This window comes from Herpailurus yagouaroundi, unplaced genomic scaffold (genome assembly GCF_014898765.1).
Source record: "Herpailurus yagouaroundi ecotype Mexico unplaced genomic scaffold, PumYag 67681, whole genome shotgun sequence".
NCBI lineage: Eukaryota > Metazoa > Chordata > Mammalia > Carnivora > Felidae > Herpailurus > Herpailurus yagouaroundi.
Window position 1 is genome coordinate 372,882 of NW_024420481.1, and position 22,818 is coordinate 395,699.

The 22,818-nt window shown below is 47.8% G+C and overlaps 2 protein-coding genes across 3 annotated transcripts in view; both read left to right on the plus strand.

Annotated features, from left to right (window-relative positions):
- Nucleotides 1-3,170, plus strand: part of PABIR2 (PABIR family member 2) — a 205,437-nt gene extending 202,267 nt beyond the window's left edge. The window contains exon 11 of one of the 2 annotated variants that reach the window (XM_040468147.1): nt 3,076-3,170. In XM_040468147.1, coding sequence (XP_040324081.1) covers nt 3,076-3,121 — 46 coding nt within the window. In that variant the 3' untranslated portion in view covers nt 3,122-3,170. The remainder of the gene's footprint in view (nt 1-3,075) is intronic. The other variant, XM_040468150.1, reaches the window with a different exon arrangement.
- Nucleotides 3,105-3,973, plus strand: PLAC1 (placenta enriched 1). The gene has a single exon (XM_040468151.1). The coding sequence runs from the start codon at nt 3,134-3,136 to the stop codon at nt 3,770-3,772; it is 639 nt and encodes a 212-aa protein (XP_040324085.1). The 5' UTR covers nt 3,105-3,133; the 3' UTR covers nt 3,773-3,973.
- The last annotated feature ends 18,845 nt before the right edge of the window (nt 3,974-22,818 follow it).

Consider the following 22,818-nt stretch of genomic DNA (forward strand, 5'->3'; position numbering starts at 1 on the left):
CCCCCTCCTCCTCCCCCTCCTCCTCTTCAAGAAGCTGGACAGTAATCCCAAGGTGAGCACTCCCTTCTCTGCATTTATTTCTTCCATGTCCTCAGCTCCCTTAGCTCTGAAGATTTCTGGAGACTTTAAATGGGATTCTGTCCACAGCTCCTGGGATGCGGTGCACAGCCCCAGAGATCCCGTCCTGCCAGCACATCTCAGAAGTTAGAAAGGCCATTTGATTTGATGATTCCACACTGTGTTGTGAATGACTTATAACCATCCCCCAACACACACACACAGCCTCTACCCTTCCTGGGAATGGCAGGTAGCGGCGGGGCGGGGGGGTTGCGAAGGGAGGGTGCCCAGTTGTAATGACGCCTGTACTCAGTAAAACGGAGCAACTCCCAAAGTGTGGCATCCAGCTAGGGTTAGCGAGCTCATTAGCAACTACATTCTGCCCTCCTTCCGGCCTCCTCACTCCCCCCTGCCACCTCAGAGATGCAGGGTCTCTAATGTGGGTCCCACTGACTTCATTTTCAAGTTTTATCTGCACTCAAAGGCATGGTGTCACACACATGGGCATCTTCATTTATGTCTTCCCTCATGTGGCAAGCTGTTCCTGGCTATAAATAAATAAATAAATAAATAAATAAATAAAATAAAATAAAAATAAATAAATAAATAAATAAAACAGGAAAGAGAGACTGTCCTGAGTTTGGAAATTTGTACTAAATGAACCCCCAAACTTAGTGATGTTACTAAACCCCTTTCTTCAAGACCGATTTGGTGCAATGTCATTCAAAAGTGGGTGTAGAGGTGAAGTGGCCTAAAATGATTACTTGAGGGGGGGGGACTGTCTTGTTTCTCAGAGGCTCTGGGCTTTTTATAACCCTTTTGGGATTATTCCTGAGAGGGCGGAGGGGGGTGAGGGATAGGGAAGATGCTTGAGAAAGGGAGCAGAAATGGAAGGCAGGACTCCCTGGGCCAGAACCTGGCCTTGAACTGGTCTCGGTGTTGGGTTTGAACAACCAAAATGCAATGGAAGGATTGTTTCTTTGGCCTATTCCAGGAACTACTCAAAGGGGAGGTTTTTGTTCAGGGCCAACAGATCCAGGCTATGAGATGATAGTAAGCACAGAGAGGAGAGAGAGGGAGAGAAAGCCGCTCCTAAAACATGCTCTGGGTAGGGTGGACTTCACCAGCCCAGGACAGTAGTGAATAGTGTGGTGGAGTGATTATCTCAGCAAATATCAAGCATCATTCCAGAGCAAGGGGTTTGTTTATTTAACTGTTGAGTCATTATCCAAGACCAGCTGGCATCAGAGTTTACTTGTGTTTTGTTGTTGTTGCCGTTTTATTTTGTTTGTTTTGGTTTTTTTGGAGGGGTAAGAGGGTCAGGGGTTTTTTTTGTTTGTTTGTTTGTTGCTGCTGCTTCTGTTTTTGCTTTGCAAGAAACAGACAGGCAATCCCAGGAGGGATATTTCAGAACAAACCAAGAGGAAAGGGAGGACCCAGATAGACCCCTTAGACTTCTCTTTACACCCAACAGAATGAGAAGTCACTAATGAGAGAGGTAGGGAGGCCCAATCTGTACCAATCAGAGCAAGTGTCTGAAACAAAGCATTTCATCCAGGCCAGTGCACTTTTCTAGTGGGCCCATTATGCCATGGTTTCCATCAAAGAATGCAGCAAATTCATCAATATCAAAGGAAGAGAAAGTTGCATTTTTGCAACCGGGGAAAAGAGGAGGGTAGAAATGGCTTGGGATGCCTTTTAGTATAATGCTGTGCACATAGTAGGACTCAATAAATAATAGTCGAAGGGGGAATTCATATATGCAGGGGTCACTTAACCCATCAGAGAAGAACAAACGTAAAACCCTACAGTTGTGCATATACATTTTCCCTTGGAAGTTTAGGTTTGTTTCTGTTTGGTTTATGTCATTTTCACTTTTAAGATGAGACCTGGGTTGGGCAATATTTGATGATATTCCTCTTCCTTCCTTCGTGTTTCACTTGTCTTCCCCTTCTGACATTGTGTTTTAGACATATGTTCTTAGAATTGCTCTACCTGCCACTCTTTAGGAGGTAAAAGGCCTAGGAAGTGGCTGCAGAGCTTCCCATTGGAAAAGAAAAGAAATAAAAAGCTAGTGAAAATAAAATAAAACCGTAAAGCAAAGAATATGACTCAATGAGGTGGAAACCGTGGCCGCAAAGAATATTTCAGGGGATACCTCGTCAATCGTTACACAAAGTATAAAGCAGCATTTTTTGTTTCTGTGATTTCACGATTTTACAACGTGGCCTGACTGAGATATCAGGGAATCCGTCGGTCGCAACAATTGATGACGCTGCTGCTAGAGTTTATGAAGTATCCATTGGCTCAATTCAAGTGAGCCACTTGCGGAGATTGCCATATGTGGTTGTCAGTAATAAACCACAATTTCTTCTCTGGCTTTTATTGAGTTCTGTTTGTTCTAAACCAAAAACAAGGCAATGCGGGGGGGGGGGGGCGTTTATGGTACATGGGAAGACACTGGGGCTGCCAACTTGAATTAAACTGTCACCTTATTTAATGTGTGGCCCCAAAATCATTTCATCTTCTTTTTTGTTGGGGTTACACACAAAAAAGGATGCCATTGCTGACCAGTGTAGACACTCATTCTGTATATGGGGGATATGTGTTTTATATCAAAACAGCATGGTAAAAGCCACTTAGAGAAGCCATTTGTAGTCATCCATCAACATGTGAGTTCTGACAATGAAAATTCAGTTCTCTCTCACAAGAATGTTTTCCTTTTCTTTGTTTTCTTTTTTCTTCAGTTTTCTCGAGGTATAATGGACAAATAAAATTATAGGATATTTAAAGTGTGCCACACGATGGTTTGACATACGTATGCGTCATGAAAGAATTCGCCCAATCAAGTTAATGAACACGTCCATCACCTCACATATTTACCCCTTTTCCTTTTTTGAGAACATTTAGGTTCTACTCTTTTAGCCTTAAAAATACTTCTGTTTTTAAAAAATGATTGTGTTTGAACTTCCAATAGGAAATAAGATGATTTGCCTTTTGTGTTTTTGTATGCTCTAGAAATCCTCACCAGACAACTTCCTGTTTCCTGAGAGTCGTTACCTGATCAGCTACAGGGATGAAAGTTTTGGAGTTGATAGGAGGGATGGTCATCCTCACCTCTGTGTTTTCGGCCTGTTCCGCACAAAGTCCGATGACTGTACTGTGCTCCACAGACTGGTTCATGGTCAGAGTACACCCCTTCATGTTGAATAATGATGTATATGTTCATTTCCATGAGTTACACTTGGGCCTGGGTTGCCCTGCCAACCACGTTCAGCCACACATGTACCAGTTCACCTACCGTGTCACTGAATGTGGCATCAGGGCCAAGGCTATCTCTCAGGATATGGTTCTATATAGCACCGAGTTGTACTATGTTTCAAAAGTTACCTCTTCTAAGCAGGTGATCCCAGTGTCATGTGCAGCTCCCCAGCAGTCCCCATGGTTTACTCTGCCCTGCTCCGCGAAAGTAGCCAGTGGCACAGGAACCACGACCCAGAATGGTGAGGCATGCGGTGAGGTGTTCACCTTGTCACAGTCCAACCAGAGGCCCAACTGCGGTTGCCCACCTTGTGTGTTCAACGAAGAAGAGGGTGCCCAGGCCCCATGTCACCAAGCAGAGGCCCAGCAGGGCCAGCCTATGCAGCCATCTTCCCTTGTTAATATTTCTGAGGATTGGTCTCTTCACTCAGACGATCTGATTGGGTCCATGTGATCCCCAGGTTTGAGGTCTCCTGTAGAGGCTCTTTATGACGTTAGTATGTAATATTTTCTAGTATCAGACAAATAAGTGTTCTGGCATCCCCTTTATGAGTGCTTTTGAGAGAGGACAACTCATAGTAACTTCATGAGTAAAGCTTTCTTATATTTTTATATCTTTTTTTAAAAGAAAAAATAAAGTTTTGATGGCATAAAAATATCAGTTCAGCTCTTTTTATTTAAGAAACACACACATAACTTTTACTATGGGCCACACACTGTTCTAAGCGCTTTACAAACATGCATGCCTGGTGTCTTCTGACCGGGATGATTGCGCTCTCCTTGAAGGCCCCCAACTGAATCCCTCCCTCTGTGTCCCCATTTCACTGAACACGCTGCACCACTCAGCCCTAGCGCCGAACTGCACACTTTCTTAGTTTGATCAATGGCTGTATGACTTTTCATTCGGGGGAGGCACGGATTCCAACCTGGTGATTTATAAACCACCAGTGGTTCTAAGAATTACTCAAGTCACTTCCCACCAACTAGATGGTAAGCTCCTGAGGCCAAGGGCTGGATCTTATGTTTAGCCACAGACTGATAGTACCTTGGAAGGAATTTTATTCCCCGACTTACATGATCAGAAAGCTTTCACCCAGGTTTGGCTGTCCATTAACTTTCTCAAATACTTGGAAAAGGAGAATAAATGCATTCAACAAACATCCACTGAGCGCTACTGCATTTCAGGTACCGTTCTAGGCATTGAGCTCAGACAGTGAATTGAAACTGAGCCTCAGAGAAATTGAGGTCACACAGCTAATAAACAAACAAATAAGTAAACAACGATACATCGCGATAGCAACGAATGCCATGAAAAAAACCTTAAAACCAGGTAATACGAGAGAAGCTGGAGAAAGGGTCAGAGCAGACAGGGACCCTGAGGAGTCATTTAACCTGAGTCTTGATGTGAAGAAGGAGCCAGCCCTGGCACGATCTGAGAGAGAACATTCCAGAGAGTAGAAGCATCTCATTTAATCTTCACCACAACCTTGAGAGAAGTACTCTTACTATATCCATTTTACAGGAAACAGAAGCACAGAATGATTAAGAAACTCGCCCAAGGCCACATACCTATTAAGCAGCAGGCACTGTTGGGGCTACCTGGGTGGCTCAGTCAGTTGAGCATCTGCCTCTTGATTTCAGCTCAGGTCATGATCCCAAGGTCATGGGATTGAGCCCCATGTCGGACTCCGCACTGAGTGGGGAGCCCGCTTAGGAGTGTCTCTCTCCCTCTGCCCCTCTTCCCCACTCATGCTCTTCTCTCTGTCTCTCTCAAATAAATGAATAAATAAGTAAATAAATAAACAAACAAATAAACAAATAATTAGAAAGCAGCGTTGGCACAATGTACGTGATATTATACACAGTGGGCATGATATTATAGTCATTCAGCACACGAGTAGACATCAGAAATGCAGTCATTGTGTTAGATCTGTTCAGGCCTCTATAACCAAGTACCATAGACTGGAGGGCTTGTCAACAACAGACGTTTCTTTCTCATGACTCTGGAAGCTAAAAATTCAAGATCAGGCCTGGTGACGCACTCTTCCAGGTTGCAAGCTGCTGTCTTCTGGTTGTGTTTTCACGTGATGGAAAGACAGCGAGTGAGCTCTCTGGCGCTCCTTTTATAAGGCACTAATTCCATGCACGAGGGCCCCACTCTCATGACCGAATCACTTCCCCAGGGCCCCACCTCTTAATACCAGCACCCTGGGGGGTGAGGATTTCAACATATGAACGTGGGGGATGCACAGTCCATTGCAGTCGTGGTATTGAAGACACAACTGTTCATTTAAAAATCTCCTGCCCCTTTCTGAGGAAAACCAGATAACCCCCCCAAAGCACCATATTCATCCAACGGACGTTTATGGAGCTTGTCCTCTGTTCCAGACATTATGATAGGTGCTGAGTGTGCAGTGGTGAATGAAACCAGCAGCCTGGTCAGGAGGAAACAAGTATTCCAGCTCAGAGAAAAGCTGTGCAGCGGATGTGAGCTGTGACCATCACAAAGACCACAGGTAGTGGGGCGCCTGGGTGGCTCGGTCAGTTTAGCGTTGTCTGACTCTTGATTTCAGCTCAGGTCATGATCTCACGGTCGTGGGATCGAGCACCACACAGGGCTCCACGCTGAGCGTGGAGCCTGCTTAAGATTCTCTCTCTCTCCCTCTGCCCCTCTCTCCTGCTCTCTCTCTCTCTCAAATAAGAAAAAAGAAAGACCACAAGGAGTTTAGTCCAATATGATGGGGAGGGGCAGTTGATAGTGGCAAGAAATGAGGCTGGAGAGGTAGCAGCGCTTCCCTGCCTCGTCCTCTCTTCAGAAATTCCCAGATTATTAAACGCCACAACACACAGAAATAACTCAACGCTGGACACATTAGACCTGGGTCGCCACGTGCAGGCTGTGTGCTTCACAAAGTGCAAGGAGCACTTGTCACCGAGACACCCCCTGGGGTTGTGCAACGAGTCAGCCTCGGAAGAGACTCCAGACGCACATGGTAATAAGAGTCGTGTCCGTGTGCCAGACACCTCATATGTATAATCTCATCCAATCCTCACGATAGGGCTGCAAGAGAAAAATTGGTTTCTCGGTTTTGTAGATGAGGAAACTGAGGCTCAGACAAATCGAGGCCATGCAGTAAGGAACGTCATGCAGATTCAAACCCAGGTTTGTCTGGCTCCAAAGTCCACTTTCTCCCACTGTACTCAACACGCCCTCCCCGAGAAGAGAAGCCTCTAGCTGGGTTGGAAGATCCAGCCCAAGATCCAAGGAAGATTTCCTTGTAGAGGTGGGCAATGACCCCACTCTTAGTAAATGAGGACGAGTTAGCTGGGCAGAGAAGAGGACGAAGAACATTCTTGGTGGGCACAAGCACCGGGGCAGGGTGAAGAAGCACACTGTTGGAAGATGGGCACTTGGGGGCTATAGCTCCAAACCAGGCGAGAAGACGTGTGGAATGAGAACTACTTCAAGTGAAGAACAACAAGACTTCGTTCCTTTTAGCCTACAAAACAGTTACATGTGGATATAAGCCCCATTCATGATTAAGAGATCAAGTGAGCAGTGTAGGCAAATTTGGAGTGTGGAAAACTCCGGAGCACAGGGAGCAGCCTTCATGGAGGGCATCAGACTTGAGCTGAATCCCGATCTGTCTGTGACAATGAAGGATTGAATCAAAGAAGGGATCACCATTTCGAGCCTGAGAAGCTCAGAAGACATGGTGAGCTCTGGATTTAAGTGAGGAAATTGGAGAGAGGAGAGAGGACAGGGGTGAAGATGAGTCCAGATTAGATGTGTGGAGTTTGGTAGATGATAGTAACATCCCAGTGGATGAGACCAGGAATTAGCTCAAGGAGTTGGAAGGGATAATTCCTGGGAGATACGGCCTTGGAGAGGTCACGTGCATACAGGCAATCAGGACCACAGTGTCAGAATTCCCTAACACTTAATATTCAAGGCACAGTTAGGAAAAGAAGCAGATACATCAAAGGAGACCAAGCAAAAGTGATCAAGAGATGGAAGGAGATGAGTCAAGGTGGAGTAAGCCTAGTCACCATGGAATTGGGAGCCTTTGAACTAGGCCATAAAGCCGAGAGAGAGAATTTCATTAGGGGACGTTGGAGGGGAAGGGCATTCTAGGCAAAGGAAACAGCAAGGACAAACACGCAAAGCAACATGGTGGTCAAGAATCAGATCTTGCCCGGTAAACGTCTCGGTATAATTAGGCACGAGTTGTCAGAATTCAGGAGTAGTCTGCACTCGTTGACTTGGACGTGTCATTAGTTAGGGAAAGCGTACTGCGGCCATCTTGGCTGCGTGTCCCTTCTGCACTGGACCGCCTCCTTCTTGAGCACGGGGCACCCTCTCCTACTTGTTTGCTTCTTTGGTTCGCCTTTCTCTTACATGGCCCTTGGTGAAGGTACTCAGTCGGTGCTCAATCCAGTTGACTGGTACCGAAGAAGGGGTGGAGAGTTCCTAAGCATAAGAGCCATCCCAAAGACGGGAAGATAAAACTGTTGTAACCAAAAAAATGCACTTTCAACTGGCTAAATTATGTACCTTTTGAAAGGTTTATTTCTTTATTTTTTTTGGTGGGTGGGGGGCGGGCAGAGAGAGCGGGAGAGAAGATCCCAAACAGGCTCTGTGCTGTCAGTGCAGAGCCCGACACAGGACTCGATCTCAGGAACCATGAGATCAGGACCTGAGCCAAGACCAAGAGCCAGAGGTTTAACCAACTGAGCCACCCGGGCACCCCTATTTACCTTTTGAAATGCCACGCTTAAAAAAAAGTATTTTCCTCCTTTACTGTGGTAATATTCACTCCATTTTGGAGGGGGTGCGACTTATAAAAAAAAAAAAAACCTTCCACATAGTGTTCATCATATTTTTAGTAATAAGAAGAAATGTTTTATGGCCATCAAAAGAAATGAGAGTTTTCATCTTTCTTTCGATCTCTGGAAAGCCAAAATTATCTGAAACCGTTTGTTACGGTAATTGCTTGTCAAATATTTAAAAATTAGAGCCATGGGGCACCTGGCTGGCTCAGTCAGAAGAGCATCTGACTCTTGATCTTGGGTTGCAAGTTCAAGCCCCATGATGGGTGTAGAGATCACTTTTAAAAAAAATTACGGAGGGCTCCCGGGTGGCTCAGCCGGTTGAGTGTCGCACTCTTGATTTTGGCTCAGGTCATGATCGCAGGGTCGTGGGATTAAGCCCCATGTGGGGCTCTGCACTGAGTGTGGAGTCAACTTGAGATTTTCTCTCTCTCTCTCTCTCTCTCTCCCTCTCCCCCTCTCCCCCACTTGCACTCGCTCTGTCTCTCTAAAATAAAATTTAAATGTAAAAAATTAGAGCCATAATCTGTACACTTAAAAATGGTTAAAATGGCAAACATTACATTTATTTTCACACAACTTTTTAAATCACCAAAAAAGATTAGAGCCATAATGAGATTTTTCATGCATAAAAGGAGACTCAAAAGTAACATTAAATTTTTCGTTCCTATAACCTGAAAACAGCGAACCACATTTTTTTAAGTGTGTAAAGTATATGTTAATGTCAAGGGCAAAAAGTCTTTTATCCCTAATTTTAACCAATAGCACATTTTGGAGATGCACGAAAGTCCCCCCATCCCTGCATCCGTCCACCAGTAATGATAGCCTGGTGAGGCATTACACTAAGACACTGCTGTTCAGACACACACGCGCACACACATACACACACACAGAGGCACACACACTGCGTGTGTTTATAAGAAATGCATTATCAAGGGACAAGTGTTTATTATAAAGGGAAGACTTTCAGAGAACCCACTTTAATTCTAAGCAGTATTAATCCCTATGATTGATCTCTATGATATCCCACTTAAATTGTAATGATAGGGACGCCTGGCTGGCTCAGTCAGAAGAGCGTGCGAATCTTGATCTCGGGGTTGTGAGTTTGAGCCCCACGTTGGGTATAAAGATTGCTAAAAAACTAAATAAAATTAATAGAAAGTAAATTGTAATGATAGTTATTTCCAAAAAAGAAAGAAAGAGAGAAGAGGGGGAAAGAGAGGAGTTAGAGGGAGAGGGGGAGGGGGAGGGAGAGAGAGAGACTCAGTTTTGTGATTTTCTACAACTTTTTCAAAAGAAAATAAAGTATCGGGTCAGATTTTGGCTTACCAACTTAATGTCGCTTATACAATAACAAGACATTCTGTACTCGTTATCTATTACTGAACAACAAATCACTCCGAACCACAGCCATTTGTGATCTTACAGCATCTGTGGGTCGGGAATCTGGCACAACTTAGCTGGGGCTTCTCCCTCGGGGCCTCTCAGGATGTGCAGTGAAGCCCTCAGTGCAGCTGCATTCACCTCAAGGCTCAACTGGGGTTGGAGGATCCACTTCCAAGCTCACTCAAGGGGCTGTTGGCAGGAGGCCCCAGCTCCCCTCTGTCGGCCTCTCCGTAGGCTGTCTGAATGTTCTCGTGGTTTGGAAGATGGTGATGATGTTCCTGATCATGATGATCATCATGGTGATAGAAGGAAATGAAGGGGAGGGGAGGGGATGGAGGGGAGCGGAAGGGAGGGGAGGGGAGGGGAGGGGAGGAGCCCACACTAGATGCCACAGGCTTTTTGTAATCCAAACTCAGAGGTGGCATCTCGCTTCTGCCATATTCTGTTTGCTAGAAGCATGTGTCCAGTTCCAGCCCATGTACAAGGGGAGGGGATTACACACAGCGGGGAACACCAGGAGGTGGGGATCACTGGGGACCGTCATACAGGCAAACCACAAATACAACATTCTTCAGCTTATTTATGAAAATACAGTGAATGGCAGGACACGGACCGGGTAGAGAAACACATCATCTGTCACCGTACCCTTGCCTTGGTCAGTTCTATTTTCCTTCTCCGGGGAAAACAAGTCTTACAAGCCGCAAGTTGCAGGACTGACTGATTGACTGGTGAAAAGCGTCCCAGAGGAAGCTTCCATATGTTTTTACAAGGGGACATTGATGACAACAGTTAAAGCCAAAGGAAAACAGTATACAAGGTAAATCAAACAATATGCACGGTGATACTGGGTAGAAATTCTAATGTAGTTTCCAATGTCACCCATGTTAGGGATCATATAAATTCTGTCAACAATCCTCTAACGCAGTACAACTCAGACCAGGCCAACAGTCTTCCAAATCAAGAGGCAGGGGGTTTTGCTCATGGATTTCTATATTAAGAGCAACACAATTTTTCCCCATCACTCCCTACTTCCGGTTTTGGCTTGCCTCTAATCCAACTCACCAGCATCTGGCTTGGCCTTCGGGGAAGTTCTTGTGACTTGCCCGAAGGGTGATGCGTGAAATGCAACTAGCTCACAGGTTGCTAACCAGCACTGGCTGAGAGGCGCTCTGGGGTCAGGAGCAGGTGGGAGGATTGGGGGCGGGCATTCCTAAACAGGTTTCCAGAAGGGAAGTGACAGGCTGGCCTTTTCCTCCTTTGTCAGCCTTCATTTGTAGGTGTCCTCCGACTGGTAAAGGGGACTTGCTCTGAGACAGAGAAGTAAATGCTAGTGCCAGTTTTCAGATGTAAAGGAACATACAAACGCCCTGCCATTCTCTCCGAACGACTGCCATTCGAAGGCACTTATGGTCTACAGTTACTAGGAGGAATATTTAGATTGCCCAGGCTATTTTCAGTGTTATTTTAACTTTGTCACACACGCCCTATTATATAAACACCATGCTAATGTAAATTATTCACCTCTTAAAGTTGCTTCAAAATTTTTGACTTTTAGCCAAATACCTATTTCAATACACACACACACACACACACACACACACACACACACCTTTAAAAGAAAAGTTTATTTTCCAAGTAATGCCCATAGAATATTTCGTCTGTTTTCTAAGCTGCATTTGCGTAACAAAATACAAAAAAAAAAAAAAAAAAAAGGCTGGTGACCAAGTCTATGCAGCGAGTGAGACTGGTTTCTTTGGGGCTAGAGGAAGTCCCTCCCCACTCCAGAGGATGGGTCAATTTAGGGACAAACTGACCCAAAGTCAACCTCCATGACCTTCCCACACCAACTCCCTATAATAATTTACAGTCTGCAACCAAAATAAAATAATCTCTTCGCAAAGCTGCCTTCTTAAGTGACCCAAACTACAAATTAATTCTCGTTTTCATTTCGCATTTCATTGTCTGCTGAAGTTGTGCTCCATTGGGGTGGAGATTCTATTTGGATTATATTCTGATTATATTCAGATGCACCTGAACTCTACATAGCTTGTGATATTTCGGTCACAGCATCTATGGGGACACTCCATTCCATCAAATCGGCACATGATGTGAAGTTTCTGGATCCTTTCGATGATTTTTTTTTTTTTTGCCTGATATTGACTGGTATTTCAAAACATATTTTTACGAGTCATTTAACAAGAAGTTGATCAACTTTGAAGGACAGTCCAGTTCTAGTTGGGGAGTATTTTGATGTGTGCACGCGCAGTGTGTGAGAGAGGGAGGGAAGGGGGGAAGAGGGAGGGAGAAAGAACACTATCTGTTGTATTTGCATGCCTACTATGTATCAGGAGATGGGCTAGGCGTGCAAATACAAAAGATAGTGTATTTCCATCGTGTCTCTTCCCTAGGAAGAAAACTGACTCCCGTGTGGCATGGAACATAGCACATTCCGATTATTCAGGTCATCGGAGGTTCGCCACGGTTCGAAGTTTGTAGAGTGACCACATAAGCCAAGTGAATCTGTTGCAAACACTGCTTTCGTTACATCACACTCCCACTCAAGGCCCTTTGGAGGCTTCACATCACCTTGCAGGTAAAGCGAAAACTCCCGTGCCTGCTTGCACGCCTCCCATAGTCTATTTGTTCTAGATTGGATGGACACTATTTGTCCTGCCCAATCTCCAACTAATTCCCCCAGTAGATATCCTCTGTCCAACTCTTCTCTGTCTCCTGGCCTCTGACCACGTCGTTTCCCCCATTCTGGCCAAACTCCATCTTCCCTTCAAGGACCAGCTTGACACCTAAAAGTATATAATGATGGGCCGCCTGGGCAGCTCAGTTGGTTAAGCATCTAGACTCCTGATTTCGGCTCAGGTCGTGATCTCACGGTTCATGAGACCAAGCCCGGTGTCAGGCTCTGGGCTGACAGCAAGGAGCCTGCTTGGGATTCTCTCTCTCTCTCTTTGCTTCTCCCCACTTTGAGTGCATTCTCTCTCTCTCTCTCTCTCTCTCTCTCTCTCTCTCAAAATAAACAAACATGAAAAAAATTGTTAAGTATAAAATGATGATGACAGGTTTTCAGGAGAAGGTTTACAGGACTGAGTAGCTAATTTCAAAGTAGCCAAAATCTTTACCACCAGCAGGAACCTTCTCACTCCCTCCACTTCCTCTTACCCCTTCTCAGGTGTGCCTTTATTTGGCCAATAATATGTACTGGACACCAGATGAGGGTGCGAGGTAAAATTGTGCAAAGTGCCAAGAGATACCCCACAGATAGACATGTCCGATCCCCTGGGAGCTTGTCATCTGCTAGGAAGAGACTCAGAGTAACTAACTTTATTAACGTGCTCGGACAGGGCAGGGCAGAGGCAGTTAACTCCACTCTGAGGTCATATGAGAAGGCTTCAAGGAGGAGGCGGCCTTTGAGTTGGGCCTTGAGGGATGAGGAAAGGGTTCCCTTTACTTGTGTGATTTTTGTGCCAAGGATTACATTTCTCACATTGCTTACATTTAGGCAGAATTGTGTTTTCAGAGTAGAACTTAGGGGACCCCTAGGAGGGGGGCAAAACTCAGCTGGGAGACGAGTGGGGAGACTGAGAAGGTGACCTTGGTGACCCAGTGGCACAGATCGAGGGTTTGAACTAAGAGACAGGAGTGGAGGAGAAGGATTTGGTTTTCTTTTTTTCTTTTTCATCTTCTTTTGGTCTCTCTTCTGCCCTGGTTCTCTCTCTCCCCCTCCTCCTTGTCTGTGGCCTAGGTATCCCCTGGGGACACTGGAGTAAGAAAGATGCTGAGCCCTGGGTTTAGGGCAAATGCTAAAAATGAAAACTGGGTCTACACGTCCGCTGTATTCCATGCCGATGGATGGGACTCACTCTGCTCAGTAGCTACTACAAAATCCCACCCGATTTTAAACCCAAGACTTATTTTAGGAGACAGGAAGTGAAAAAAAATGACATTTTCCACCAGTCCTAGAAATTCTGTCTATTAAGTCTTTTTTTTTTTTTTTTATAATGCCAGCAGTTACATTACAGGGACAAGAAGGGGAGCTGCCTGTGAGTCCTGGATCGTTCAGTGTTAACAGCTTTAATGTAAATGTTTCAGTTAGACATATTGACTTTTCCTCCTTCCCTATTTCAACAAAGTATTTCATGGTTTGGAAAACACGTCTCGGTTTGAAACAAAGATAGCACCCCTTAGCACCCTTCAATTTCCTGTTCCCTCCTCCTCCCTCTGCCCGGCAAGATATTATTTGCCCCCAGGAGCGTTTTCCTTTATATAGCAAGATCCTAAAAGTGAAGTCATTCAGACTTGGCAGAGCTCTGTGCTTTTTTACGGGACCTCCTTGGTGCTGATCACTTTGGGGCTTTTAAAACTTTTTTTGTATAAATGGAGCAACCAACTGTCCGAATGCACTTCAGCTTCCTGAACACAATCACATTTGACGTGTTGACATTGATCTATACTGTTTTTTTTCCCCTTCTCTCTTTTTCATAATCGGGTAAGACTCAAGGAAAGTGCTAGAAGTGTAAGGTTAGAAACTGATGATCCTAACGTTTAGAGTGAAAGCAAGTGTCAAAACCTAGCCTGGGACTACACTTGAACTCCTATCCTTGTACATAGGAGATGGGTTTTCTATCTCCACATCCCTCTCATTGCACTTTGCTCTATCAGTTCATACGCTGCACAAAGTCATGCTCACTTGTAGGACAGTGACGCTGTAGGGCCAGCATGGAGTAGCGAATGAGGCCACCCTGTGCCCCTTCATTGTGGCCTTCCTTTGCGCGAAGGTCCGATCATTTCTGTCATCTGAGACAGTCTTTGATTCAGTGGGCAAAAATCCAGGAATAATTAAGACAATAATAGTACACACCCAACAAGAAAAACATGCCGTGTTTAAAGAAGAAATCCCTGCAGCACTCAAGGCAGTGATTCTGCGTCTTTGAGGATGGAAAAGAGACCTTGAAATCAAAAGCAACAGCCATCAAGGATTTACTAAGCTCCTCTTTGGCAGAAAGGAAAAATGTACTAATTCATTCTACTTTTTCCTGGTGAGATCATGGGGGTGGGAGAAGTTTAAGATTTGAATTTTTCCCCCAAAGTTCTAAGTTTTGCAAAAAGCAATTTTTTTATCATAACTAATTTCATAAAGTGCAAAAATTACCAAATGGCCCTCTCTTTTTTTGTTTAATCTGACAGATTACTGCTCGCTACTAGCCTTTGCTTGAACCCTGAAAAAAAAGCCTTTACAAATAACACAGTAGAAGCTTCATAACACGATCCCGGTTGTTTTCTTTCTGTTAAATCTGTAACTCTATCCTGATTTTATCTCTCCGAAGACTTCTGGATATTTACAACATAAGGAAAGTCTTGTTTACCTAACTCAAGGCCTTCATGAAACACGTAATCGTAAGAGACATTTCTATTTAAAATGAACATGCCAAGATACAGACATTTTCTTTACAACTCCTTTCTCTAGTACCTATTTCCAAACATCCATTCGCAATGGCTTTTCAGAAAACACTTTTCCAGAGATTACTCCAAATACCTTGTTGTGCGTAACTTCCTTGCTGAGTATCTCCAGTCTAGAGCTAATTTATTTTTCTCAGCTGCACTTTCAGACCCTTCAAAGCTATTGCTAAATTCCCCTCCCTCCGCTGACTCTAAGTATTTCTTAGCAAGGTAATTTCTGAACGTTTCATGGTAGACTCCAGGAAGAAAAAATATGTGCTATTTTCCTGAAAACCACTCGCTTGGAAACAGTCCTTTAGAGATGACAATAAACAGTGGCTGGTGTCCCTTTCGTTTTGGGGTCCCAGTGGCCCAGTGAGAAGTTGCCTCACTAGCGGTGGAGGGCCTCCCTGACGTGGGGCCCGGCCGCTGCTGAGTCGAGCAGGGTTCTAATCCCAGGACGAGTTTCTAAGCACTTCAGAGGGCAATTTAAGTCCTGCGAGTTTGTCCAGTTGGGAAGGGCCTACTAAAATGAGAAGCCATTTGCAGAATTAGGGTTTGCTCCAGAGGTCCTAAGAAAACCTAAGAAAATCCTTGAGACATCATATTCAAAAAATATTTGAAGATTGTTCACTTGAGTAAATACTTAAGCCTGCCCTCCCTCACTTTCTGCGGCCTGGGGCCATGTTACTCACCCTCAAAGAATTCATCAATATTCAACTGGCTCTCTAATTTGCTGATGTAGCAAAGAGCGTTTAATAAAGAAAGCTGTTGCAATTTTTCTTTACAGGACGTGCCACAAACTCGACTTTTGTCTTAAGGTGCTGGAATCTTCTGCCCTGCTACTAATCTAGGTAGGAAAATAAATGCTTACGTGCAGTTAGATCAACACAAGCAAATTTACCCACGAAGCCGAGCCTTAAAAGCCCAGAGAAGTCTTTCACCCCAAGGACACTGGAGCTTTATAAATGATCTGAGGATTTAGAAGCTTGTTCAGTCACGTCTGACGGACCGGCAAGCTTTCAGCCTGTCCACGAAGAGTTCTGAAGACTTTAATAGGGAAACTGTAGTTCAGTAATAAGTTTTTAGCGCCCACCGAAGCCGTACAAGTCACTGCAGTTTTAAAACCCTTCCTGAAAACCCAATCTTAGTCGTACAATCCTCTTGGATATTTTTTTTTTAAGCCTTTGCAGACCCTGTTAGACTCCATTCTCCCTCTCCCCACCTCTAAAAAAAAAAAAAAAAAAAAAACCAAGCCGCAGACACCAGCGAAAGGCCGCGAAGCACTTGCAACGCCTTGGGTCTGCGAGATCGCTCTGGCAAAGAAATTAAACTTTTTACATCAGACCTACAGAAACATGACAGTAAAATGCATGCGAGAGTTAAGGAGCTCAAGAAACTCGAGAGCCGAGCACGGTGGAATCCGTGGTTCTATTTCTGTGTACTGATTTCCTGCGTGCGTGTGTGTGCGTGCGTGTGTGTGCCACTGTTGCATTTTCTTTCCGCACCTGATTTTTTTTTTCCAGCGCCCGCGCGCGCTCCTCCACCACCCGGCTCTCAGGCGCTGGACGCAGGCCGCGACAGCCTCGGCCTCCCTCGGGGAGTGCGGGGGACCCGGGCCGCGGCGGCGGTGTCAGCGCGCGGCTCTGCTCCCCGCGGCCCACTGCTCTCCTCGCTTGTCCGCGGCGCAGGCGGCCAGGCACGGCGGAGTCCACCCAGCCGGAGTGGGACCCGGGGTCGCAGAGAGCCGCCGGGGCGGCCCCGGTCCCAGCGATCGCGCCGGGCAGCTCCTCAGCCGCGCCGTGCGCCTAGCTGCCCACCTGCCCCGAGGGCCCCGGGGCCCCAGCCCTCCTTCGTGCGGTGTCCCGGGCTGTGGCCACCGCGGGCCGCGCTACCCACTGCCCTTCCCGTCCAGAGCCGGCTCGCTTGGAGTCCTGCTTGCTGGCGGATTTGTCCCACCCGGGACGGGCAGAGAGAAAGAAGCCGCGCTCATAGACAGCGTTTAGGCGCTACTTCATAAGGATGGCTCACAAAATGTTTATTTTGACACTTTGCAAATATGCAGAAAAGTTGAAAGAACAACAAGAGGAACGGTCTGTTTACCACCACCCCCCCTCCACCAACTTGGATATAACAACTGTTGCCCTATTGCAACACTTGCTTCCTCTGTGTGTGTGTGCGCGCGCGCGCGCGTGTGTTCGCTGCATCATTTGAAAATTGCAGACATTGTGACTTTTCACCTCTGCACTTCAGCGTGCATCTTCTAAGTATAGGGACGTTCTCCTACTTGTCTTCACCCTTCTCACACCTAAGGAAATTAACTCTCCGTCCCGAACAGCACCCACAATAAGGGCTCTTCCCTTCCTGTATCCCCACTTCGTCTTAAAATTAGCTTCCCTTCTTGGAATGGGGCTTGGGTAGACAACTGCTCCCTCCCTCCGTGCTATGTCCCCCAGTGCGGACGGCCAGCCTGTTCGGGGATCCCCTCGTGCCAGGGGCCTCTCTCCCTGAGAGCTTGGCCAGACGGCGGGGGCCGGGTTGTCCCAGTAAGTCTGGACTCACTCGCGTGGGGAGAGCCTCACTCACGGGGTCCCAGATCCCCATATCTTCCCCAAACCTTTTCAGGCACCCCCAGCGCGCTCAGCGCCGGGAGGGGGGGGGGTCTTTGCTCAGCCACCTTACTCCCTTCCGGCAGCTCAGAGGGCACCGCGAGGGGACCGATGGGCGTGGGGCGGCGACCGTCTTGTCGGTCTCTGGGTGCGCGCTGCGCTACCTAGAGCTCCTGGCTTTGCTATTTTCCATACTCTTTCTTTTCTCCCTGAAGCCCGCTACTCGGCTCTGCATCGGCTACTCCGCGCGCCCAGTGCCCCCCTCGGCCCTTGGCGGCTGCGGGCCCAGGCTGTGGCGTCGAGCGCCTGCACACCCCCCCCTTCCTCGCCGCTCCCCTCGCCCCCTCCCCCCTTTCCGCCCCCGGGCCCGGGAGAGGCGCGCGGGACGGGGAGGGGTTGGGGGGGTGGGAGCGTGAGCACCGCGTGGCCACGCCCCCGGAGCCGGCTTTTTCTAGGGCCGCTGCCGGAGGCTCTCCGCTGGTTCCCCGCTCGCCTCCCGTGCGTGCACAGCTCCGGCCCTCGCTCCGCTCCGCCTCCGCCACGCCGCTCTCCGAGCTTCGCCGAAGCCAGCGCGAGAGCGCGCCCTCAGCGCCGCCACCCCGGCTCCCGGCGCCCCGGTCCCCGTTGCTCGGTGCCCGGCCCCCGCGCTCCGCGACCTCGCGGTCTCCCAAGTCCCGGTCCTGCTCCCCGCCTGGCCCCGCTCTCTCACTGTCTGTCTGCTCCCCCCACCCCCACCCCGTTCCTCCCTCTCTCTTTTGCTTGCTTGCTTGCTCGTTCGCTAGCTCTCAGACCAGGCGAAGCAGCTTCGCAGGAAAATCCCAGAAACCTTTGCAAAAAGCTGACAATGAAATTTAAGAAGTTCTTCGATTTCGGCGCCATTTTCGAGTGGAGCGAGAGGTGACATGCGATTTTTTTTAAAAGGGACTTGTTGGCTGGCGTCTTCCCCGCTAGTAACGTTGGTTACGGCAGACTGGAAAAAAAAATCTGGTGACAATGCTGAAAAAGTTCAGTGTTGCTTTGGGGTTGTAAAGCGCGTTGTGGGCCAGGGTGCGGGTGAAACAGACCTTGAAAGTGTTTAGCACACGACTACGGCCGGGAAAATTCTTAGGAAACGGGCTGGAGAAAAGCTAACATGGAGGGGTGGGGAGAGCAAACCGAGTAGAGGGGCAGTGACCGACTGTCAGCCTCGCCAGGGTCGGGAGCCACCGGTTTTGACAGACTGTAAATGGACTTTTCGTGGCTCTTATATGCAAGCAGGAAAATATGTGTTAGAAAGAAATGTGGTTAATTTCGCATTGTCTTTTCCCAATTAAAACTTTCAAAGATGTTTAGTTTTCCCTGGAGGAAACTTGACATTAGGAAAGTTTGGCACGAACGCGCCAAGGGAAGGTACATCGTGTGTTTGGGGCGTGGGGAAGAAGGCATTTGCAAAATTAAGACAAAACGTTGTAAAATATGAACGGAAGAAGAGGCGTATTCTTTGGCTCTTAAATGATTTGGCCAAACACAGTTCAGTTCGTCAGGGGGTGGGGCTATGGGCCACTCGAAAGTATTGATTCTTTGTCTATTGTATCAGCGACTGACCATCTCCTGAAGTGACCAGACGCCTCTTTGTAATCTGTTTTCGTAAGTAAATTTCAGTCTAAAGGGAAATCTGTAAAGTAGGGGATCGAGGTGCCTCTTTAGGAATGTAAGTCGTTGTCGTGTCACTGGGAGAGACGAAAGGGGTTAAGTGAAAGGTACAAATGAATTCAATTCCAGTGAGTTTGCAGAGCGATCTGGACGGGTCCTTCGCCTTTGACACCATTGCTATTTCGAATAAACTTTTGTTTTTCTAAGTAGTCAACTAAGGAAATGTTAAATTAGGGATGACTTTAACATCTGATGTGATGGTTCACATGTTTGTGTGGAACGTAAATATTTAATTGGGAGAGGGTTGTGGAGTTTCAAAATATAACTGTACATTTGCTAAACATGTTTTTCTTTCTTTTTAAGGGCAACCAAGGACGTTTTTCACCATTAATCCCAAAAGTCACTATAAGAGTTGTTTGTACATAACATAGCCAGAACAAGATGGAATTTAGAAACACTTAACTGTATGTCCCAATTGAGGGAGTGGAGTTACTATATTAATAACCGTGTTTACCATGACATAAGCAGTGTAACTGGTAACACTGGGTCTCTGTCTGGTGTTAGGAATGTTGTTGTTAGTCTGATTAAATACTCTGCTCATTTTATCAACTAATAAGTAGGACACGACATCCCTTGTACTGGTTCTGAAACACCGACGTGATTTTTAAATGAACCAAAACACTTAGCAGATTTGGTTGGATGCTTCAAGTGTCCGTTACTTGTATTGAAATGTATTTTAATTTGCAAACCCATTAGAGTTTTGTGGTGGCTTTGTTGTTTTAACTTTTAGGTGTGTGCTTGAGGTTACAGAGTAGTTTCTTCTGTGCTTAATTGACTATTTCGTTTAAAGGAGGGGGAGTGGGTGCCTTGTAACTTATTGCTGATGGGTGTCCATTTTAAGAAGGAAAAAAAGTGGTATCTAATGAGTTAATCATTAAGGAGTATGCACTGTGCCGGCCATTTCAGGACATGAAAGAGTTTCTGTGGAACTGCTTGACACAGGAAGGAGTGAATTGACATCAAGTATTTAAACTGCTTTGATTTATGTTTTGATAGGTGACATTGAAAGGTATAAATTATTTATAAATAACGTTGAATAGCCAGGTTTATACGTAAACATCCAGATATTTTATTTGGGGGCAGTTATCTCTCATTCTTTGGTGCCTCGAGGGAAGAGCTCAAAGCAGGGCGTTTGCTGCAAGAATGGGGCACTGGGGGGTTAAAAAGGACCTCGGATGCTTGTATGGACCAGCTGTGTTTCCCAGCTCTCTTATGTGTTAGAATCAGCTGAAGCTGCCAGAGACATTTTGGTTATCACCTTTAATCAATAAGTGAAAAAGTTTCTTTTTTTTTTTTTTTTAATGGGGACATTAAATGAGACTTACGGTTCATAGCCTGCAGCAGGAAGACGTTTCCCTAATACTTTAAAGCTGGCAAGAGTGACCCGGATATTGCCAAAGCGCCTCAATTTATTTTATCTTACTATTATTACTCTCAGAGGTAAGATTCTTTCCCACCTTCATTCCTGACTCCCACCCCTCTGATTTTCACCCTACACTTTTCCAAGATTCAGCCTCTGGGAAAAAAATACTGAGAGCCACACCCTTCGCTCCACCTGCCAGTCCTGGAAGTCACGCGGTGAAGTTCTAAAAAGTACGTCGATCTGGAATGACGTGTCTTAGTCCTGCGTTTTGCTTTGTTCCTCGCCCTCGGGCGGGACTTGACGGGGCTTCCTTCCAGTCATCATGTCTTTCTCCACCTGCAGGTACCCCAGAACGATCCCCCTTCGTTGACTCCGAGGGGATGCAGCAGCAATTCATGTTTTGAAGTGCTTTAAACGGTTCAAAACGTGAGGCGCTGCTATACCCCCTCGCGGGGAAGTTGGAAGGTTGGGTTCTGCTGGACGTGGGCTCCCGCGGGACGCCCGCTCCCAAAGGCCAGTTCGGGAGCAGGTAGGTGGGCGGGGGCTTTGGTCTCTCTTCCTCTTCCCTCTACACCTCTCCCCGCCCTCGAGGCCCCGCCATAGTCCGGGGAGAGGGCCAGGGCTGTGCGACGACTTCGGTGAGGGGGGTGGTCGAGGGCTGCGCGCAGGCGTTGAGCGCCGAGCAGGGACGCGGTGGCCCGCTCTCAGCCGTGCCCTAGCAGCGGGAACAGTACTGCAGTGGGCGATCGGTGCTCTGGAGTATTGTTTCTGCTGCCCGGGCAAGGCTGGGACTGCCGCACGGGCCCACCCGCCAGGTAAGTCCTAGTGCGGCGCCTGCCGTGTCTGCCCCGGGAGGAGCGAGCAGCTAGGCCCGGGACTAGGCGCGTAGCGCGTTTGCTGTCCCTCAAACGGTTGCCCGTCTTTGAATACGTAAATGGCTGTGCAAGATGCTTCCTCGTAGCACCCCTTTCCCTGCCCAGGTAAAATGTAAACGATTGCAAAGATCCCTTCCCGATCACTTAGAATACCGCCCACAAGACAAAAAGGACTACCTTCAAGGCCCAACAAGTCAAGGAGGGCTGGATATTGGAAAAGGAGCGAGAGGTGGCAGGAAGGGCGACCCGCTGCAAGCAGTTCCCAGGCCACTCTGTGGCTCCTGGGAACCGGGCTCACATCCTGCATGTGGAGAGGGCTTTGGAGTGCAGGAAAGATTCACGTTTCCGCCCCTTCCCGACACCCTCTTTCCCTCCCGCCCCCTCCCCAGCTGTGTGGCGGGGACCTTCCTTGGGGTTCGGGCAACGACGGATCGGGGCGAGGCCTAGCATGCGGGTGGGAAGGCCCTGACCTGCCCGATCTGAGGCCTGCAGCAGAGCAAGGGCCGGAGGGGGGTGGCTCCGGCATGAGGCTGTGCGTTTTCTAGCTGCTTCTTGCCTCATCTCGCCAAATCTGGTCCCAGAATTCCACTCTGGAGGCGCTGCCCCAAGACCACCTTTGTCGCTCCAGGGGCCTCACAGAAAAGAGATTGTTACCCCGCTGGCAAGGTACGGGCTTGACACTTCCCAAGAAAACGGCAGCACCCGAGCTGTCGATCCAGGGGGCCCTTTGTGCCTCCAAACTCCGACACTGCGGCTCGTTCGTGTCGCACAGCCATCGACCTCTAGAGCCACCTGCACCCCTCACAGGGGGTCCCGGTCGGCTAGGGGCGGGATAGAGCCGGGATAGCCGGCCTAGAGAAAAGACGGCTGATCCCCTGGTTGAGGCCTTTATCTGTGAAAGCCACTAAAGCTGTGCAGGGCTTTTGACCTGGCGCACGGACAGGTAGAGGACAAAGGGAGGTGTGGCGTCCTCCCCACACTTTAGGTCCTCTTAGAAGAAACAAAACACCAAAAGCCCCCCTGGCGGGCGCGGGCTGCCTCAAACTGGCCTCGCGGGGGGCCGGGGCCGGGGCCCTGGCAGTCTGGCAGATCTGCGGTGCGGGGAGGCCGGGGTTCCGGGGGGTTCCGGGCGGCCCCGAGCGAAGAGTCGGTCAGGCCCCGGCGCCCACGCGGCCGCGCTCCCAGACTCCCTTGCGCCTGGGGCGGGCGCGGGGCGCTTTGGGGCCCTTCCGGCCGCCGCGGCCCCTCGGGCTCCCCGGGGCGCAGCCACCCGGCCGCCCGGGCCCCGCCCGCT

What these genes read in the sequence shown, in the direction of transcription:
- PLAC1 (XM_040468151.1), top strand. Translation starts at nt 3,134, where the DNA reads ATGAAAGTTTTGGAGTTGATAGGAGGGATGGTCATCCTCACCTCTGTG.